This window comes from Epinephelus lanceolatus, chromosome 1 (genome assembly GCF_041903045.1).
Source record: "Epinephelus lanceolatus isolate andai-2023 chromosome 1, ASM4190304v1, whole genome shotgun sequence".
In the NCBI taxonomy this organism is placed as follows: Eukaryota; Metazoa; Chordata; class Actinopteri; order Perciformes; family Serranidae; genus Epinephelus; species Epinephelus lanceolatus.
The window spans coordinates 31,893,227-31,914,368 of NC_135734.1; the positions used below are offsets into that span (position 1 = coordinate 31,893,227).

Sequence of the window (21,142 nt, forward strand, 5' to 3'; positions counted from 1 at the left end):
AAATGATCAGAAAAGTCTGTGCTGTTAAACATTGTCGCCATCTGAAGTTAAAACTCAAACTTTTCCTCCAAGTTACGTCACTACTGCTTCACTCAATCATACACACTGCTGTTCAAAAGTTTGGAAAGTTTGATCAGCCAGTCAGAAATGCTTTTTGGTTGTAGAAAGTTCTCTTTACAAAAGGATATTTTGTTATTTTGTGTAAAGAGTTTTCAATCAAAGTAATGCTTTGTACGTGGAGAACAAAACGCTGCACAAGGTTCAAGCAGACTGAAAACTGAGGGAGAGACATGAAGGAAAAAAATCAAAGGTTTAAAAAAGAAGGATGCAAAATCTCACAAAACCTTTTCAGGCTCCAAAAAGAAAAGAAAAGAAAAGGTTAATGTACCTCTGTTCAGTTCGACACCATGGAAACAACCATAACAACAGCGCACACACCAGAGAGGTTTAAAGGATTTTTTTTTTAGATTTACCTCAAATATAAAGACATTAAATCAGTGCTCGGCAGTTTGTACAGCTTTTATTTATGATCACAGTGTGCTGACCACACACGTCTTTCACTGACATGATTCAGTTTAACATTTGTGCAGTCCACAGTCAATCCAACACTTCTCCTTTAGTACATTTCAGAGGGAAGTGTTCTGACAGCTGTAGTTATTAGTTACTTTGCAGGATAAAATTTTATACACAAAACTGACAATCATTTTGTTAAACATGTATTGAGGTAGATTAAACTACCAGTCAGTATATAACATAGCAAAAATGAGCTTTTCTGAAACCAGCTACAGCATGAAATACTCCATACACAGTGATGCATCAGTAACAAGCCAGCTGAACAGGGACGGGGATCACTGTCTGCATTATAAGTACTTCTTCTCAGCGGTGGATGAAGCACTCAGATGTTTAACTGATTGTGAAGCTGTGAAGCACAGACCAGTTGGAGAGGAAGGCTGCGCACAGAATCAGCATGAACTGATCAACAGAAAATTACGGTCAGTCTGTTACCAGATGCGACAGCCGGGCTGGTGTTGTTTTCACCTTGTGAATATGTGTGTGTGTCATGGTAAAATCTGGTCCTGGTGACACTTATCATAGTGGGAACTACCACAGAAGCTGTTTTGAGTATTCTGCCACGTTTATATGTCTCTCTGTGGACAGTTTTTTTTCACCACCATTGCGTCACAACCATGCAAGATGCTGTCACGATACTTCAGAGGTGTGTAGTTGAGATCATAATGAAGGCCCAGTTTGAAGATGGGTGTGGTCAGAGCAAGGATGCTATAAGTAGGGGGGTAGGAAGTATGGAAGGGGCCATTTGCCGCCACTTTACATCCTGGCCCACCTTCGTTTTAGGGTTGCAGATTGGCATTGCGGCTCTTCTGATCACACTGCAAATGGTCTCTAGTTACATCAGCAATTTTTGAATGCATTTCATAAAAAAAATTGACAAGTGTGTCTACAAACAGTAACTGACAATACTGCATCTTTTACCTTGAAGCATGTTTAAGGAAAAATGTGGTACTTAAACTGGGGCGACCTCACCTAGTAGTTTGTGTTCTCCATGTAGGCTGAATCCTTGCAGCAGCATTTGTTTAAATTCAGTCTGCGGCCCTTTGCTGCATGTCATCCCCCTTCTCTCTGCCCCCCTGTCCTGCCAACCTCAAGCTGTCCTATAATTAAAAGGCAAAAAGACCAAAAAAGTTGAGATTGTTGCAGTCTGAAATGCCTGATTTCACTGCAGCTTTTCTACAAAAATGTAATGCATGTTGTAATGTATAGTTATATGGTTTTGGTTTTTTTTTGCAATGAAATTGTGGGGCAAGGGAAAATTGCAAGAATAGTTGTGATGCTGTCACGTACATTATGTAGAGCTTATTATTATGGGAATCAGTGTTTCCCACAGAATTAGAATCTATTTGTGATGGCGGGGGTGGATGGAAGGGGGCAGCTAAACGACCCACTGCATTAGCTGCTCACAACACAACGTGATCTCATCAACATTTGTCATATTTTGCTGCTTGAGCCGAAGCCGCGCAGCAGCGTTCAATACCTGTCACCGAATCTCACCGTAATCTCACACTGAAATGGCTCGACTCTGTCATTCGACCTGTTAATAACCATTGGTGACATTAGCCATGTGATGCTAACAGTTAGCTCTGTCATTGCGTGTATGTGTGTGACTCTGTCCCACATGTGGAGCTCACACTCCCACAGCAGCAGTTTCATGATAAACAGAGAAAGAGAGGGGGATGCTGAGTAATTCAATACACTGCCTGCAGCACAACAGTGAAATGAGATTTTACCAAATTTGCAGTGATTGGACAAAATTGCAAGGTCATGAAGAATTGACGGGCATTGGCTGAATTTGTGTTAAATGATGCAGTGGCAACATCCTTGAGGGACAGACTAACTAAACTTAAAATGTAAACTCATATCCCCATTAACAGACCAGGAATCTAAGTCTTCTTCGTTGCTCTTATTCAACTGGACGCAGGTACACAAAATTGTTATATTTATTAGCCCAGATGCCGGGGTAAACAGGCTCAGTGAATGTGTTGTGGAAGGTGTAGAGGTGACTCAGTGTGTTAGAAGAGACTCTGTAGAAGGACATAGTGCCAGCAGGCCAGTCCAGAAACACCCCAATTACATTGCAGCAGCTTGAGGGAAAAGGAATTTCCCACACCATACCATCATGCCACGCCCTAAGTGAGCGTATTTTAGATGATAAATATTGGCCAAAAGTCCACGATATGGTATTAGATCCAAAGACGCTCTCTGGGCCGCTTCCTTTTCTTTCAATTCTCTTGTACGAAGCAGCGACATAAGAAGATTCAATGGAACCAGTGCTCAACTCTACCTCCCAGTAATGGCGCTTATTTAACTTCTCTTTGCACAGCGCCTGAGGGTATTTACTGAACCTCTCTGGGTGATCAGGATATGTCTGCCATGCTCCACACGTTGCCTTCTTGTTGCCCTCGGACAGAGTGATGTAGTTGTTTGCAGTGTTCGGGTCCAGGGTGAGATCGCAGGCATCTGATGGAGAGACCACAGCAAAATACGGTATCAGGCATTCTGATGGTTGAACAGGTTTCTGTAATCTGTACAGTGTATTTGCGGCTATGTTCACATTAAAGGCCTCAGTGCTCCATTCTGATTTCCCCAGATCTGCCTCGACGGTTCACATTCATGTTTAAAGTGACCCAGATGTGACATCAGTGTGAACGGATGTCTGCCCTAATGACCGATGACACCATTCTGCATAAAAAATAGCCATGTGCTTCAGTATGAGAGAGTGTGTAGGGCATTTTCGGAGAAATGGCCCTTTGGAACAATGTGGGTTTGTTTTGGGGTTAATAAGCTGTGGTACAAGTGGGCTTTTGGTCCAAACCTGGAGGTCTCGACCCCCACTAGGGGTCACCAAAGCTTCATGGGGGGGGGGGGGGGGGGGGGGGGGTAGTGGTACCTTCTTGATTTTAAGGGGTGTAAGGAAAGTTTTAAAAAAATATACAGTAGGCTTATATCTCAGCATTTTATTCATTTCTAAGAAAAAGACTAAATGAAATTAAGGTGGCCGTTTCAACATACCACAGTTCCTAGGCCACTTAGTTCATGAGGTGTCTCAGTTCTGACTCGTGTCTCTGTTCCTTTTCTGGGGATCCACAGTACTCACATGAGGCAGGGATGCATGGCCAGTGATTGAATATGTATCAGATTTAGGACCACATATGAGAGTGGCCTGGATTTAATTGGAAAAAAAATTGGGTTTCTGTGACCACACTGCTTTGAAAAAAATCAGATCTGTGTCACATGAGAGCAACATTTGCTTATAATGTGAACGTAGACTATGACTCAAAGGAGCATGAAAATGACTTACACCAGATCAGATCTCTTCTGTCAGTGATGGTCTCCACATCAGGGAGGTCAGGCTTTGAAAAATCCTCAGTGTCCAGAATGCCGTCCTTGTAGTGGTAGATTGTTGCTCCTGTGTATTTCTTATTTTCTATGGCTGCAACAAGGAAACAGAATCTACTGTTTTTCTTCAGTGCTTTGGCGAGGTCCCTGAAAGCTTTGGCTTTTTTTCTCATTTTCATCACAACACCATCTGAGGAGTACCACTGCTCTTCATCAGTACTTCCCATTTTCGGTGAGTTTAAGGTGTCACCCCTTTTCATGGAGGTGAAAACAAAGCACAGAACGTGCTCTACACCTGGAGCCAGAATCTCTCTGTCCAGCTCGGACTGATTCAGGACGACCTTTGCTCCCTCCATGGTGTCCACACAGGATCTGATGACGTTAATCTCTCTCTCTTTGCGATCCAGCCACTTGCTTAGTTTGTCATGACTGAACAGTGACTTGTCTCTGTCTTCAAAGAGCTGTTCAACTGATCTCTCATCTTCTTTACCCTCACGGATAGAGGGAAGTTTCTCTGCCATTGTGTTCTGGAGTTTACATACGTAATCGCCACACAGTTTTTGGAAAGTGCTTAACTCTTCTTGAATGTGTTGAAACTTCTCCACCACTCTGTCTTCCTGAGAATCGTTGCATCTGATTCCTATTTCCCTCAAATCTTCCAGGGTGTCCTGAGCCTTCCTCACCAGTCCAACGCTGATCCCACTCGTCAGCTCAGCAGCCTCAGAGTCCAAATTCTTCAACGGCATCAGCCAGACCTTCACTGGAACCGCATTCTCTCCATTTTGCCCCAGTAGCTTTGGCAGTTGTGCGTAGGTCTTCACTGCCTCTTCAAATGTTGCAGGATTGCTTTCAAGAATGAAGTCTCCGTAGAATTTACAGGAGAAAGTCTGGGTCAGGGCTTTTTCTGCTTCAGTCAGCTTGATGTCAACTTTTCCCTGAATATTAAAATCAGGAATCTTCTGTATCACAGCTTTCATTTTGACCTCTTTGTCCCTGACGCTGCTGGCTTCTAGCTTCTCACTGTCAAATACAAAGAAAGCATTTGCTCCATAAAGGATGCCCGTGACTACATGTGTTGCCAAGCCCTTCTTAATGACATTTATCTGTTGTGGGTTCATAACTGAAAGGTGTGTCAGTGACAGCTCCTTGAAGTGGGTGGTAGCTTTGTACTGAAACGTCACTCTGCTCTGATTCTTAAATTTCTTCTTGTCATTCAGATACTCAGCAGATCCCTCCACTTCAAACAGTCCACACATGAAACTGGCCTTCAGAGAAGCATCGACCTTCAGCAGAGAGGACTTGGATTCAATGGAGTCAGATGCAGAAATGGCAAAGGCACTGCTGCGCTGAGGACTTTCAGTTATCCTCTCCTGTAGAGCTTTACCGTCCCACAGTCTAAAACCTGCGGAAAAAACATTTGATAAAGCAAGAAAACTATTTTGTTAAAGCAGCAGTATGCGACATGCAGAGCACATGTATGATTGAGGGGCTGTCTGGACACTGCTCTCAACACAGAGGTGGCTGAGCTTGCGCCTAGCAGCTAATGATGCTAGCAACGGTAACAGTGCTGACAGAGCTAACAGAAAAAAGAAGAAGAAAAAATTGCAAAAATAGCTGTGGTGCTATCCTGGCTTCAGCATTCTGTGTTTCCTAGAATTAGACTATAACTGTGATCAGCAGCTGTTGCTACCATTCGACGCAGCGCTGAAGGTGAGCCACACTCCTGCTCTCTTTGCCTGGTTAGCACAAGCTAACACAGCAGCGGCGGCTAACATCCGTCTCCGAGCCATTTAACGACACCATCACCGAAACAGCTACATTTTGTCATTAAAGCCATTAATAACCATTAGGTAATGTGAGCTGTGTGATGCCGAACAGTCAGTCCTGTCACTGTGTGTGAATTTGTGGTGAATTTTGCTGATGGACACAATTGCATGTAACATGTAACATAAGCGCAGCCACAACAACAAACAGAGAAGCTCGGATTACAACACACACAGAGGGAGCGTGACTATTCTCTGCTCATTACTCTACTATAACTTAACATAGAAATATTTGTTGCTGGTATTATTAATGTTCTGGATGTCGCATAGAGCTCCTTTCATATAATGTCACAGGGAAATAAACATAATCATTAAGTGTGGGGTAAAAAAAATGATACAGCATCGTATCGCAATATTTTTTTGTAGTAATACCGTATCGTCACACAATGCCACGTATCGATTTTTTATTACGTAAATTATTAATATGACGAATACAGATAAACTTTAGGTAGCCTACTTGAATAATAAAATCAATTGCTTTATCTTAGTTTTCCTTTGGAGACATTATTTGCAGGTGAAAACACGTTATAAATCTCAATATATCAGTAAATATTTTATCGCAATACTCAGCATATCACAACACGTTTAAAATCGCAATAATATTGTATCGAGACTAAAGTATTGTGATATTGTATCGTGTCAGGGAGCCCTGATAATCATTTACATTTCTGGAATGTTGCAGCTTATCCTGCCAGCAGCTTATATATTTATTGCAAAGAAGTACAGGATACAGGGCGTATGGAAACCTAATATGACAACAATAAGAACTGAACAATAAGACTTCCTGTATGTACCTTTAGACCTCTGATTACAATGGGATCATTTGAAAACATTTCACAATAGTTGGGTATCACAGTATTTTTGAAAACACAGTGAGTAATCAACTCGAGTAAAATATAATCGCATCATTCTCTCTGCCATGGTCTCAGCCGATGCTCTGTGTGTGTGTGTGTGTGTGTGTGTGTGTGTGTGTGTGTGTTGCTGGGTAGAGGAGCTCGGCCCCAAACTCATGCAAATAACGACATCAAGCCAGGGAGCATAGAAGAGAGGAAGAGCAGCCAGACTGCACACACAATAAACAATTGCACCGAAATGTTTTGAGCTCTTCTCACTCCCTGTTTAAACGTTTCTCCAGTAGGGCCTACTAAATCAACTCACCCTAAAAATATGTTTTCACTGATATAGAGTCGACCCCTACTCACAGTCTAGTTTCACAGGGTAACCCTATACTGGGGCTGTTGTGAAATAGCTCAATGGACGTAATTATGACCTGAAATTCTGCAACAATAATGACTTTAGTTTTCCCATTTGCTGCAGGATAATACATCGGTCACCAATATATCATGGATTCCTAGAATGGTCACAACTACATTACAGAATTAAGAAGTATTTGCTAATTGTTATTAAAGTGTGCATGAAAGTTAAACAGGTGAGGTTAAAATAGTGTTACTGCTTTATTAAATGATTTCCTGTAAGCAGAGCTGTGACAGGCAGATATAGTTAGTTCTTTAATAACACTGTAGTCTCAGTCGAGACTTACCTGGGATCACTTCATCTTTACGCGCGTCATAGAGCATTCCTAGGGTGAAAGGTCGACCCAGGGCCGCAGCCGCCATCATATCTGAGGCCATTTCTCCAACCTGTTGAGAAAAAGTAACCACATGGCCTTCAGGACTTCATTTAAACTTTCTTAAGTAGTAAAAGTGCAGTCAACTTTCCTCCTCAACACAATCACACCGTCTGTGGTTAGGAGGTACGTGCACAGATAAGTTGGCACAGCTTAGCACAACAGGTATGTGCCAATGTGCCCGCCCACAAACTGGCACGCATGCAAGGTAGAGAAGTTAAACGGGCGTGTGCCTGCAGGACTGCAGTCATGCAGATAGATCCAGGTTTAAGTAAGTTTTGAGTGAGCAGACTTTGATACTGCTGATGAGTTTAATGGAACACTTTTGTGTGCGTGTTGCTCAAAAAGATAAAAAAAACCTAGAGAAACTATACTGTGACTTTTTTGTTACATATAATGGAGAATGTGAAGTTGACCTCATGTCATGTTAAAGTTTGTCTGATGAGCGCCATTTTGTGAGGTGTCTTACTCACAAGAGTCCTCCCATGCCACACCTTAACACACCTGACTCAACCATGCTTCAATTCTGCTAGAGTTTGTTCTAGATATTGATACTGTCCATGATATCTATGCTTAAATCTGAAATAGATTACTATAATAAATGCATGAATTACTCTGATGACATACTCCAGTCAAAAAATAGAAGTATGGATCCTACATATTGTTTTATAAATGAGACCCCTGGATACAGTATTGGATGGGACATCCTGTTTGTTCCTATGAAAGTTGCTCACTGGAGGATACAGCCAAAAAAGTTATCTCCGCGGTATGAAATTACCTGGATGACTGGCACTGCTTCCACATCATCGGACCCATAGAGCAGACGCACTACATATTACCGCTGGTCGAGCTGGCTACTTCGTGTTTAGTACTCTGCTAACTTAAATGGGAATAAAATGTTTTAATCTTGCAGCTCTTCTAGACTTTCCAAAATTTAATGAGCCATTTCACGGACATTGTGACACTGAAAAAGAATTAGCCACTGACTCACAGATGTCTCTTTCCCAATGTGAAAGAAAAGGTTAGGGTAGAAAAAGCTATTTGGGGCACAATGGCATCACGTGACGGACACAGGTGTTGCAGTACCACTGTTGTTTAACCATTTCAAAAACTGGCTTCATAACCTGGCTCACTCACTGTGGTGTTTGGCTTGTCTGTTCTGGGCTACTGTAGAAACATGGCGGTACAACATGGTGATCTCAGCAGACGCAGACCCGCTCCCTATGTAGATGTAAACGTCTCATTCTAAGGTAACGAAAAACACAACAATTCTTATTTTCAGGAGCTCATACACTGAAGAATTATATTAATTACATTATTATATTCCATTTCTGGTGGCACGGTGCTGCAGTGGTTAGCACTGCTGCCTCACAGCAAGAGGGTTGTGGGAGCCCTTCTGTGCGGAGTTTGCATGTTCTCCCTGTGACAGCGTGGGTTTTCTCCAGGTACTCCAGCTTCCTCCCACAGTCCAAAGACATGCAGGTTAATTGGTGACTCTAAATTGGCCATAGGTGTGAATGTGAGTGTGAATGGTTGTCTGTCTCTATGTGTCAGCCCTGTGATAGTCTGGTGACCTGTCCAGGGTGTACCCTGCCTCTCGCCCAGTGTCAGCTGGGATAGGCACCAGGCACGAGGAGCTACAGCCAATCACATGACAACAGCCACTATATATTCTACCACATTTCAGTATAATACACATTTTTTTAGTTCACCATACTCAACAATGTTGAAATACAAAAGTATTAAACAGATTAGTTATTGATAGATAGCAAAAGTTAAGGCACCAGCTCTAAATAAACATCAAGAACAACTTTACCTATATATCCATTAATTCAATAAAGATGTATAATTAAAAAATTACAAATTAATTTTCAGATATTTTTTGAATGTATCCCCCTAAATCCTACACACTGTATCTTTAACTTGCTGAGGTCAGATGGACCCCAAGGATAAAAGCTCATACATTTTTAAAACAACAGGAGTGTGAGAGTGAAAGTGCAAGTCATGCTTAACTGTTAACTGTTTCTTAATGTATAATAAACACACAAAGCACTCAGAAATGACTGTAAATCTGTGTGCAACCACATTATAGTGTGTTATTGCTCATTTATTAAATATTCAATAATATACATTATGTTTAATGTAGATCTAAATAACGATTAATCCCCATTGATAACGATCAATGTGCATTCAGACAAACAAACAGAGAAGCTAATTGTTTACAGCCATGATCAAAGGTGCACATAAAGTGGTTGTTAAGGGCGGGAGCTGTGCTTACTCACCTCCTAAATGTTTCATCAGCTCTCTCTCTCTCACACACACACACACACACACAGACACACACACGCCTCCCTGTGCAGTAAACACGGTGACAGCAGCCTAACCTTCAGAGGATGTGATGCAATGCGTCATTATCATAATACATGCTGATATCATCGCTGCGGCCCTCCACCAATCAGCGCGCTTCACTTTCACCACCTGCTAGGAACTGAATTCCATCATTCCAGGCATTCCTGCCCTCCTCCCTCCTCCCTCCTCCCTCCCTCCTCCTCCTCCTCCCTCCTCCTCCTCTTCCTCGTTTAGCCTACAACCAAGTTTGTCCCGACAGCTCTGCTACTATTGTCTCTGCCCGTACAGCTCCGTGTGACCGCGGCTTGTGTCCCGTGTCTCTGTGGAATATACTGCTTTGTTTTTGTTTGTTTGTTTGTTTTTTCTGTGTGGATATTATCACACTGGAAGATACCAAAGTGGCGCTTGAAGGAGGTATGTGTGCTGTAAACATGAAGTTGTGTCTGACTGACATTGTTTCGGGGGTTGTAGGATGAGAGTGCGCTCTTTCTGCACATTCAGAGAGTTGTGGAATATTCAGCTTGTAAATAAAAAAGACTGGGGTGTAAACACACACAGGGCAGAGCTGGAATAATATCTGCCTCGTAATGTGACGGGTGAACATTTCATTCACGATATGAAGCGGGTCTGGCGGGTTCCCAAACTTTGTCACGTCAAGAAACCCCCTTTAAGCCACATGTTGTCCTCCTGCGGGGATCTGGGGACATTTACGGTGTCTCTTGTACTGTGCGTGGAGGACACATTGAAGTTAAAGCTGTATTTCGCCTTTTATTCTGTCTGGACACCTCTTAAGGGACCGATAAGGAAGCACTGAGTCACGCCGATATAAATACAACACTGGTGGGAATAACAAGAGACGCACTTGCTCCTATTTCTAATAATAATAACAATAATCGGCGTCATTTTTACGCACGTTTTCAGTAAAAGTTTGTCACCTTTCTTCACGCGCACCACGTAGACAGAGTTGTGTTGTTGTGACGAGTTGCAGGACAACAACCCTGAAAGTGTTTGCAGCTTAGTTTGAGGCTGCAGGAAGAGTTTTTAATGATAATCTTCCGCAAACGCTGTTTTCCTGAAGAAATGAGGGAAAGGTATCTCAGGAATGCAGAAAGAGGGAAGAGAAGCGCGCTGGAGCGTTTTTCTCCATAAATACCTCTCATAGCACAGCTACACTGAAGGCTCAGCACTGAGGGACAAAAATCCACCAAAAAATGCGGACATTTTTGGAAGGATGGGGTCCAAAACATCACAGGAAGGTCATTATTTATGTAACAAACTGTAGGACAGTAACAGTAAATATGTAGGTTGTTTATACCCTGTCAAAGGAGCAAGGCTGACCTTAACCCTCATCAAGAAATTCATACAGTTCCACATTCAAACATAACTTAAGTGTAAGTAAAGAAGTATCATCGGCAGTACTCATGCAGAGTGGTCCCTGCAAGTCTGTATTTGAACTGCATTGATTAGTCAATTAATCAATTAGTTGATTATCAGAAAATTAATCAACAATTATTTTACTAATTGTTTAAAGATTAGATGATAATAATGATTAAACTTGAAGTATTTTTTAAGCTAAAATGACAAATATGTACTGCTCCCCGAATCTTGTTAAGACACATTCTCACTCCGACCTCGTCACACATTAACGTTTTGGTCTAGACTTTCCACGTCCACATACGCTGTGAAAGGTACCCTGGGTGCGTGGGTTGTTGACATTCTGGGACACCTTGTCAAGTTCTACCTGTTACATGCATTGTCTTCTTTCAAAATACACTTCTTTTCACAGGAAATAAACGCACTACATCGGTGCAACACTGCAAATTGACATATTTTTTACTTCAACAACAAGCCCAACCACAAGCATTGGGTAAGGTTTAGGCAACAAGAACACCTGGTTAGGCAACGAAAACACCTGGTAAGGTTTAGGCAACAAAAGCACGTGGTTAGGTTTAGGCAACAAAAACACCTGGTAAGGTTTAGGCAACAAAAACACCTGGTAAGGTTTAGGCAACAAAAACACCTGGTAAGGTTTAGGCAACGAAAGCACGTGGTTAGGTTTAGGCAACGAGAGCACGTGGTTAGGTTTAGGCAACAAAACACCTGGTTAGGTTTAGGCAACAAAAACACATGGTTAGGTTTAGGGAACAAAAAAATGTGGTAAGGTGTAGGAAAATAGAACAGGGTTTGGCTTTAGAATCTTACAAGACGCAAACACGGCTCTCTTGGGCGAAAGTCAATGTTTGTTGGACCCATCAACCACCCCTCCTGCCTGCTCTATTTGGATTTTTGCTGCCTTAACTTTCACTCCCCTCCAGTGTGTGTTTATACACTGGCATCCTGAAATCAAAAGAGGCATGACGGGTGTGACGTGTGCATGTAACATACACATCGGTAGCGCTTTCTAAACAACAACAATGGCAGAACATGCCAGTCACAATCATTTACCTTCTCTGTTATATGGCAGCTGATCTCATCCTCTGCTTGGAGGGTGAGGAGCTCCCGAATCTCAGTTTTGACAAATTTACCACCGCTGTTCTCCTTCTATGAGTTAGCTGCTAACTGCTAACAGCTAACAGCTTTTTAAATCTCCCGTTGTGGGTCACCAACATAATAAAACGCCTGCTCCACCCATGGTTACATCTTTCCGGCTTTATGTTTGATACAGACCTTGTTTTGGGGGGGCTCAGAGGCGAGACAACTCTGTCCCCTCTTTTCGCCATCGTACCTTATGTACAGAATGGCGAGGTGGCATAACAGCAAGATATTCCTGCCTTCAACAGGCAGTGTAAAATTGGCTATTGGCTCGAGATAGGGCCATTTGCTTTTTCACACTTTGGCATCGGCCGATGTAGTTCTCCTACACATACAGGAGATGTTTAAATTCTGCAACGCCACCACTAGATGTCACTAAATCCCACAAACTATCCCATGAAGACAACACTTAAAACTGCTGCGCTGAGAAGTTTGGCATATTTTGTGAAACGGTTGTGGAGAAAAACATAATTCTTGTACAACTATGCCACCAAAAAAAAGTAATTTTGGTGTCTGTATTAAAACTCAGGTATCATATTGGTTTGGGTGCTGACAAACATCAAACCTCTTAATAAGAATTAGGGATGGGATGATTCGAGATTTTAATTTGGAAAGTGATAACAAGCAGTCACAAGAAGTTGATCATGATGAAATTCCAGTATTGGAATGATCACGAATATTGTGTCCAGCAGCAGCAGTCAACAGTAAAAGAGACTCTGCAAAAACAGGCTGCATACACGACAACCTAAAAAAACAAACACAAAATCAAACATCGGCATATTTCATATCAAAAGATGCTGACATTTGAAATAAAAGTTTGTTTGTTTTTTACTAAGAAAGGTATCCGTCTTCTCTGTGATGCAAAAAAAAAAAAAAGTTAACAAAATGTAAGGTAAAGTGATTCCTGTATGTTTCCTGTGTGCCTTTTTGAGAGTTTCATTTTGATGATTATGGGCCTAATATCATGAATTGCAGTTATTTTGGCCAGGAATAATTGTGACATGAGATTTCTTTAGCATCCCATGCCTAATAGGATAATAGTAATTTCCTTTGTGATTGTAATGGCAGGCCTGTGGAGCTCTTAATGACGTGACATCTATCAAATGTGAACTCCTCTTTTGTATAAAATGCTCCGTGGAGACAAAAAGCCACACAGCTCTCATGTTCAGCACAGCGTCCTCCCCTCTTGTCCCGCAGGTATCCAAGCATGGAGACACCACTGGATGTTCTGTCAAGAGCAGCATCATTTGTTCATGCGAATGAAGAAGAAAGTAAGTTTCCTCTTGTGTTTGTGTGTCAGAAGAAGTTTCGCTCCCTCTGTCTCTGTCCTGCTGTCAAAAGTCATCCTGTGGAGGAACCATCTCTATGATTACAGTCGCGCTGCATATTGATGAAGTGCAGCATAATGTTCAGGCATAAGCCTCGGCCCTGTTTTCTGCCATAAGACAAAAGCCGTCTTTGTGCAGTGCAAGCTTGAGGTTGCTGATACGCAGGCAAATAAGACCAACTGCACTCAACGGCTATCAGCCCTGTTTTTAAACAACTCAGCTGCCTGCCTGTGTTAACCTGCTCTCACTGGAATCAGGGTGGGGTGCTTGTCTGTCTCATTATCTGTCTCTACCTCAGTTTCAGCGTCTTTCTGGCTCCATCAAAATTCCTTCCTAGATTAAGGAGAAATGGCCAATCCTTGTCAGCAGGCCTCTCCACGGCCAGTGGAGTGAAGCCTATAGGACACCTAACATTCAGTAGATACTAATCATAATCAATCAGCACCGTTTGGAGCTGAAAGTTTAGTTTGTTGTTTTATAGTATTCTCTTTGACAGCTTGGCAGATGGTGTGTCATGGATTTAATAATTGCTCTGTGGCTGTGCAGCACTTTATTGACTGTTGTAGAGGAGACATTTAAAGAAGCTGGGAGTGACAAGCAGGTGGATTTGTGACTTTTTTTGTATATACGTGTGAATTTGTTGGTGTGAGGGAATTTGAAATCCCTCAAGCATCACAGGAACAAATTTACTTAACTCCATTAAAAGAAATGAATTTTGAAATCTGGAAGAAGTGCAGGCTAGCTGTTGTTACGACCATTTCACACTGAGAAAACAAGTTTTTCACGTTCCTTATATAAAAGTAAATGAAGGAATTGTTAACCACTTTCTGTTTACAGTATCGCCAACAAAAGTCAAAGTAAAAGCAACCCCAGCTTTGTCTGCTTGGCATATTGCCCCTCTATATTTATGTTTTTTTTTGGCGCTGTGTCTGAGAGATTCATAGCTTCCTCTCAGATGCGTGCTGCTTACTGGCACCTGGTCGCTACCTTTTTATAAAGTCCTGACCTTACCTGTGGCTGTGCCCAGGAACGCCCCGAACACAGCAAAATATAGCTTCTTTCCCAGTGGAGAAAAAACCCACTAACACCCGCTAACATCTGGCTTTGGTATCTAAAAGGAAAGTTTACAATTAGCAATCATTTCCAGGACAAATGACACTGCAGCAGTCATGGATATTTGTCAGCTCCAGCTCCTGTTGGCTCCGAATCGCAATGGTAGAAACATGAAACTTGAAATTTTCACCCCTTTTCCGGCACATCATTACATTGTCAAAGATGCGCCTCCACAAAATACTGTTACTAATACTATTGATCTGCACTAAGTTTTAAAGAAACTATGACAGTCTGTTGTGTGACCATCGCACATTTGGTTTTCCATAATTTGAAACACACAGTACTAACAATGAGTTAAAATAGTTTTTTATATTTTGGGGGTGTCTTCTCTTCAAAGAGTCCATACATCAAGGAGTTGTCACATTTTCACTGGCCTCCAAGCTGCAGTCTACTGTTTACTAGCCCTGTTCTCCAGCGTGTTAATGACGCTGAACACGGCTCTGGTCTACAGGCAAAGGAGTCTGTCGGCTATTGTTAGTGGATTTTCCTGCTTTAAATTTCCTGCGTACATGTGCTAATTTTTTTGTGGAAAAAGGGGTATAAGAAAAAATAAGAAAATACAGGCAGAGGGCGGAGTCTGTGCAGATAGATACACTGGTACACATCTCTAGTGGGTCGTAAGTGATGACTGAGAGAGATTGCTTTTGTAAAAGTCTGTACACTGTTTTTCTTTTTTTTTTTAATTCTGCATAGAAAGTCTTTTTCAGAGATGCAAAATAATTGAACAACTATATATATATAGAGAAGTTATAGATAATCAACTTGTGTTCATTGGCGTATGGAGACACTGGGAATATTTAGAAAGAGCTTCAGCTGTAATGTCTCCCGTGTCACCGCTTTGTTCCCATAATGCTTCAGCTTAAATGAGCTGAATATGAGCTTCCTTGCACTCATGAGTAAAATGGCCTGGGAGCTCTCCTCCCCTCCTCCTCTGCTCCCTCGCTCCCCTGCAGTGTTTTTGTTTTTTCCTCTGGGCTGATGTCACTTTTTGTTTTGGGTCGTGCATGGCCTCTTTGTCCAAAGACAATGCACTCGACCTGTTTCCACAATAGTGCAGGAGGAACAGGCGAGCCGGCCAACCCACTCAGCTAGTCAACCAACCAGCTAGTCTGCCAAACTAACATCGAGTCAGTCGGCCAACTAGGTCGACCAGGCAGTTGAGTCAATAGCCTCTGGCTGCTTGTTTGCATTTATGACAAGCCTTTGTGCTGCCTGTGCAGGACTTAATAGCAGAGCGCAGAACAGGGAGAGGCTTGCCTTCACGACAGCCGCTGTAACTCAGCAAAACCGAGTGGGGCTTGTCAGGGCCGGCGCTGCAGCTCACAGCATTTAGAGGCTGAAGTGAAAATCATTGTTGAGTTTATTTAAACGGCACTCCTGCAGATAACCCATCTCTGCTGGAAATGAATTTCTCAGAAAATTACACAAATGCTGTCTTGAGGAAAATGGAATTACAGGTCATGAATATTATATTGGTCCCAGGTCGCTCTGCTCGGCTCCAAAGGGGGAAATATACCACAGTAATTTCCTAAAACAGAACTGTTGGCCTGGTCTGGATTAATTAAGGCTGCTTTGATATGAGCACTTATCTAAAATGAAAACTCTGTCCACGATAGCTTTTATTAAAGTTTGGACTTTTGTTAAACCTTTGAGATTTTTTCTGCTGTCAAATTTCAAATTGCTATTTGCACACAAAATAATTAAAATAGGTTGATAGCAGCAGGAAGTGTGTGTCCATCTTACTTTAACACTTCAGTTTGGTACACTCACTAAATTCTCTTGTGTTGTCTAACCAGCCACCATAACCCAGATGAGGAAAGAGCGGAGGTGACAGGAATGTTTGTTATTATTATTACAATGTGCTCACAGGACTCAAGATTTAACAGGAAGTAACAGTGAGTGTTTTTTTCCCTGGGGTTTGCCAGTTGATGATGTATGTCCCAATACATACTAGATCAAATGCAGTATGCCAATCTGTATCTGGTAGCATTTTGCAGTATAAAAGCCAGCATGCTTTTCTGGCTGTTCAGACCCACAATCCTCTGTGCAGTGGAAGATATACGTAACAAAATAGGTAACATTCAGTGATAATGTTAAGATCTGCTGCGTTCATAATCCCATTCTCATTATTTCCACTTCAGATTTCGTGCCATGGATTGTGTCGTATATATGAGCTAGAGGGTCAAAGTTCTAGGTGCAATATTATGACAAAGTAGTATGTTCCAACTGTATGCATACTCCATGTGACAGTACATATTTTGTAAGCACTGCTGCAGTTCGTAGTGAAAGTAAAAAGAAAACTATTTACTGGTTAAGTGCAGAAACATTTTGGGGAGATGCTATAATGTCTTAGTTTAAAACGTCCACTGAGTTTGGTGATGTTTGAACAAATGTTCACTGATTAATGGCCAAATTTTGCAAAAGGCTATTGGAAGTGATGGCACTGGTGGCGCCCCCATGTGGACTGATTTCAAAATAATTCTACACATGCGGTTCAACATTAGAAATCAACACACCCTGCAAGTGCTGTAATGACTGGATCAACAATTTGTTATTTATAGTATGATTTGTATTATCCCACTTTTTTTAAATTTTTATTTATTTATTTATTTATTTATTTATTTTTACATTTGTGATGCCCCCTAGTGGCTGACAGATTAACTGATGATTTCAGCTGACAAGATTTAACATAAGTCTTTGGCACTTAGACACCGGAGGGAAATTATTTGTGATCATGGGACATCTGATTGGCAGCAATATAAATATAAATCACCCCATGGAGTCTAGACACTGGTGGAGGAGGTGGTGGCTGATGACTTTGGTTGATGACTGATGAGGCAAAATGAGGCTGCATTCGGGAAGACTAGGTGGTGATGGGGAGGTGGAGGGTACGCACAGCTGCAGCATCCAGCAAGGACTGCGGGCAGAAAATGAACCAAATGAGGAGCAGTAAGATGATAGGCTGATGGAGAAGGTGTGTCGCTCTGCTACTGGTTGATTGTAAATCAGCTGTAGAACAGCAGATGACTTGATTGACAGCCCTGAACACTGACAGCGTGAGATAGAGCATGAGCATGTGAGTGAATGGCCGGGTGAGAAAGAAAGTTACAGCCTAAGCATGAAAAAGTGTCGTCTTCCTGACAGAGCTTTCGCTTGAGATTCATTTCCTGCAAGTTTTGTGATGATTGGCTCAAAAGTTGATTGGTCAATATCATCAAAGCTTGATGAATCATCAACAAGCTTTTGATAATTTTTGACAACCTTTGTCCAGTAATGATCCACTGAAAATTTGGTACGAATCGGATATATGGTTTAGGAGGAGATGTCAAAATGTCTTTTTTTAACACCTGCAGGCAACACTCGGGGCTTAAAAAGTCATCAGCAAAACTAAAGTTGATGTTATAGGGCAGCAATTTACGCAACCTTTTTTTATGCTTTGTTCGAATAGAAAAAGCGTGACAAAAATGCCATCATAGTTTATTTTCTACATTGATTTGAGTGTACACAAATAAGTGAAATCTCCTCTACACACACACACACACACACACACACATGCACATCTTTGCTGTCATTGAGTTTGAATTCCCACCTTCTGGCTGGAGGACAGGCTGTCTGTGAACAACACTAATCACAGGTCTTAAGTCAAATAGCAGCGACCTTGAGTGTACAGTAATTACACACACACTAAAAAAGCAGTGAAGTAATCTGTGCCTTATATTTAATGGTGAATGCGGAGAAATGCTTAATACTTGCCGTCACCCCTCCATAGCAATTTTGGTGGCTACTTGGAAGATCTTGCCGTGCGCTCCACCCTTCCCTGGGAGCAAACCTGTATTTGAGATCAACCTTAAACAGTCTGTTTTCACTGCAGGCCAAGCTCCAAGGACACATCGAAATATTCTTGTTTGTACCTCAGAGTTCTCTAGAATATAGACGTTTTCAGAGTAATTTTTTTCTGGTTTTAGTGTGAATTGAGAGACATTCCCAGGCAGTAAGCCCTCACTCTGTTAGTTGGGTCTTGGATGTCAGATCAAAGCCAGTCTTTCCAAACAGAGCTGGTGGTTTAGGGCCCAACTGAAGACATGGAATATGGACCTTTTGTTTCTGACAGGAACCACAACAAAAGATGAAGTGGTGCCAAGAGAAGGTGGTTGGCTGAGATCTGTACGGTGCCCTCTGCTCTACTTCTGCACGCGCATAGATTCACATGCTGTACTCTGAGATCCTGCTTGTTTGTTTGGAGAAAGTACACACACACACACACACACACACACACACACACATTTACAGAATCCCCCCTTCATTGTTATAGTTTCCATGGTTTGTTCAAACACCCCCAGTTTTCCTAGCTCTCGGTGAAGGGAAGCAGTCCATTAAAACAGACCCTTCTATATTGCTCAGTCTCATTCTGGTGCTGAATAACACTATGAGAAGTCCATACTGTAGGTTATGGACAAACAACCATAACAACAGAGTCCACAACGTTGTTCTACAGCAGTCTAGAACAAACAAACCAAACACTGGCTCCAGATAGGGCCATTTGTGTTATTGCATCAGCCACCGTATTTCTTCTACACGAGAAATTTCAGTTGGTTGCAGTCTGTAACCTCAACACTAGATGCCACTAAATCCTACACACTGGACCTTTAAATGTATTGTGTTCACTGCAAGGCTGCATTGGACTGTGTGATTTTAGCCACTTGGGTACATGTCGTTAATGCCAACCTGATCTCAATCCCAACTCATCAAATACTGAAGCTTGGTCAGTGGCCCGTCAGTCTCCAACAGGCAGAGGCACCCTTTAGCGGCAGTGTGAAACAGCCCTGGCATCTGTTGACACTCTGGGCAACTACCACAGTGTAAAGAGCAAGAAATTCCACGTAGGGTTGGTGGGAGGGGAGGTGTATGGGTCAGACGAATTCCAGACTTTCACCCAGGAGTGCACTGTTCGTGTTGCGAATCCATAAGTCAGTCAAGACGTATGTCATATGTATGTCACATGCTGTTGTATCACGTTCATTCATTCATTCATTTTCCATAACTGCTTATCCTGTTAGGGGTCGCAGGGGGCTATCTCAGCTGACATTGAGCAAGAGGTGGGGTACACCCTGGACAGGTCACCAGACTATCACAGGGCTGACACATCACGCTCACATTCACACCTACGGGCAATTTAGAGTCACCAGTTAACCTGCATGGACTGTGGGAGGAAGCCGGAGTACCCAGAGATAACCCACGCTGACACAGGGAGAACATGCAAACACCGCACAGAAGGACTCCCTCACCCTGGGTTTGAACCAGGAACCCTCTTGCAGTGAGGCGACAATGCTACCCACTGTAGCACCGTGTCACCTCAGTTCTATCACGCGGCATTATAATATGTTTGGAACAAACGTACTTATTTTAAGTCAATCCATGATGTTTTTTCTAAACATAACCACTGCTTTTGTTGCCTCATCCTCGGGAAGTAACCCTAAATACAAAGTTTTTTTTTCCATGTTGTAAGTCTATTTTGAAAAAGACTATACATTTAACAAGTGTTCCTGTGAAAGTTATTTAAAAAAGAGACCATGCATGTAAGGAGCATAAATTGACCTACTGTCCCTGAACGACAGAAACTGACACAGTAGGGGTAAGGAGAGCGTCATATTTTGATGTGACGGGCCACTAACCAAGCGTAGGGAGTGAGAATGTGTTGCAAATAATTCATACCCACTGTCTAAATTTCCTCATCACTGTTGACATGGTGTTAAAATGTTTCCCTTTAGCATTGTGGGTAATCTAGTTAAAAATGTACTCACACACTAACATGATATTTCTCAGCTCAGAATGATTCAGAGGGGTTAACATCGCCATGGCCTTATGAACCTTCTTTCATGTTTTTAGGCCATGCTAGCTGCATGCTTCAGGGGATGCCAGACGTGTATAGTCTCTAGGGGAGGATACCTATTAAATATGACTTAAATACACATTTAACACATTTTAACATGAAGCAGCTCATTGGAAGCACAAGTTATGACTGAACAACTGAACTGTTTTACAAACATTTAACTGAATACTTGTCAAACATGGACAGGCTTTAGGGCAAAGGGTTAGGATTGTAACATTTAAATTTCGTTTGATGGCCAACTTGGGGCAAAATTTGGACTGTGGTGTAGGGACTATGTTTTGCATTGAACAGATTGTATGAAATCAGATTCTGACACTGGGCAAGCAGGCAAACCCTAATTCACTCCTGCCGTAGTCTTAGTCTCAGATGCCCTCACTCAAAGCGTACGCATGAACTACTGTAATCTTGGTTAATCAGACTTTCCACATTATGAATCTTTTAGTGTTGTATGGACGCCCTCTCAGTAAGTAAGCAGTCGAGACTCGTCAGAGCTTGTCAGTGCTCAGTGGTGTGAAGTCAGATCAACACTGAAAGTGAAATCAGAGCGATTGCATCATTGCACTTTGTC

General features: G+C 42.1%; 2 protein-coding genes across 3 annotated transcripts in view; one reads left to right on the top strand and one right to left on the bottom strand.

The window, feature by feature from the left end:
* Positions 1-12: 12 nt before the first annotated feature.
* Positions 13-9,751, bottom strand: LOC117257367 (neoverrucotoxin subunit beta-like). Of its 2 annotated transcripts, XM_078169455.1 has the most exons (4): positions 9,645-9,751; positions 7,276-7,375; positions 3,875-5,314; positions 13-3,033 (listed from the first exon to the last, which is right to left on the bottom strand). In XM_078169455.1, the coding sequence occupies exons 2-4, from the start codon at positions 7,364-7,366 to the stop codon at positions 2,477-2,479; spliced, it is 2,088 nt and encodes a 695-aa protein (XP_078025581.1). In that variant the 5' UTR covers positions 7,367-7,375; positions 9,645-9,751; the 3' UTR covers positions 13-2,476. The 2 variants fall into 2 exon arrangements, with proteins under 2 accessions (XP_078025581.1, XP_033483415.2); XM_033627524.2 differs by lacking the exon at positions 9,645-9,751 and having other exon boundaries at positions 7,276-7,435.
* A 236-nt stretch (positions 9,752-9,987) lies between these two features.
* vgll4b (vestigial-like family member 4b) overlaps positions 9,988-21,142 on the top strand; it is a 47,256-nt gene continuing 36,101 nt past the window's right edge. The window contains exons 1-2 of the mRNA XM_033627370.2: positions 9,988-10,125; positions 13,441-13,514. Coding sequence (XP_033483261.1) covers positions 13,451-13,514 — 64 coding nt within the window. The 5' untranslated portion in view covers positions 9,988-10,125; positions 13,441-13,450. The remainder of the gene's footprint in view (positions 10,126-13,440; positions 13,515-21,142) is intronic.

Excerpts from the sequence above, each read along its gene's own strand:
- LOC117257367 (XM_078169455.1), bottom strand. The coding sequence starts at position 7,366 with ATGGCCTCAGATATGATGGCGGCTGCGGCCCTGGGTCGACCTTTCACC. Across the intron at positions 5,315-7,275 it reads TAAAGATGAAGTGATCCCAG|GTTTTAGACTGTGGGACGGT; the intron begins GTAAGTCTCGAC and ends TTTTTTCCGCAG. Across the intron at positions 3,034-3,874 it reads CAGAAGAGATCTGATCTGGT|ATGCCTGCGATCTCACCCTG; the intron begins GTAAGTCATTTT and ends TCTCTCCATCAG.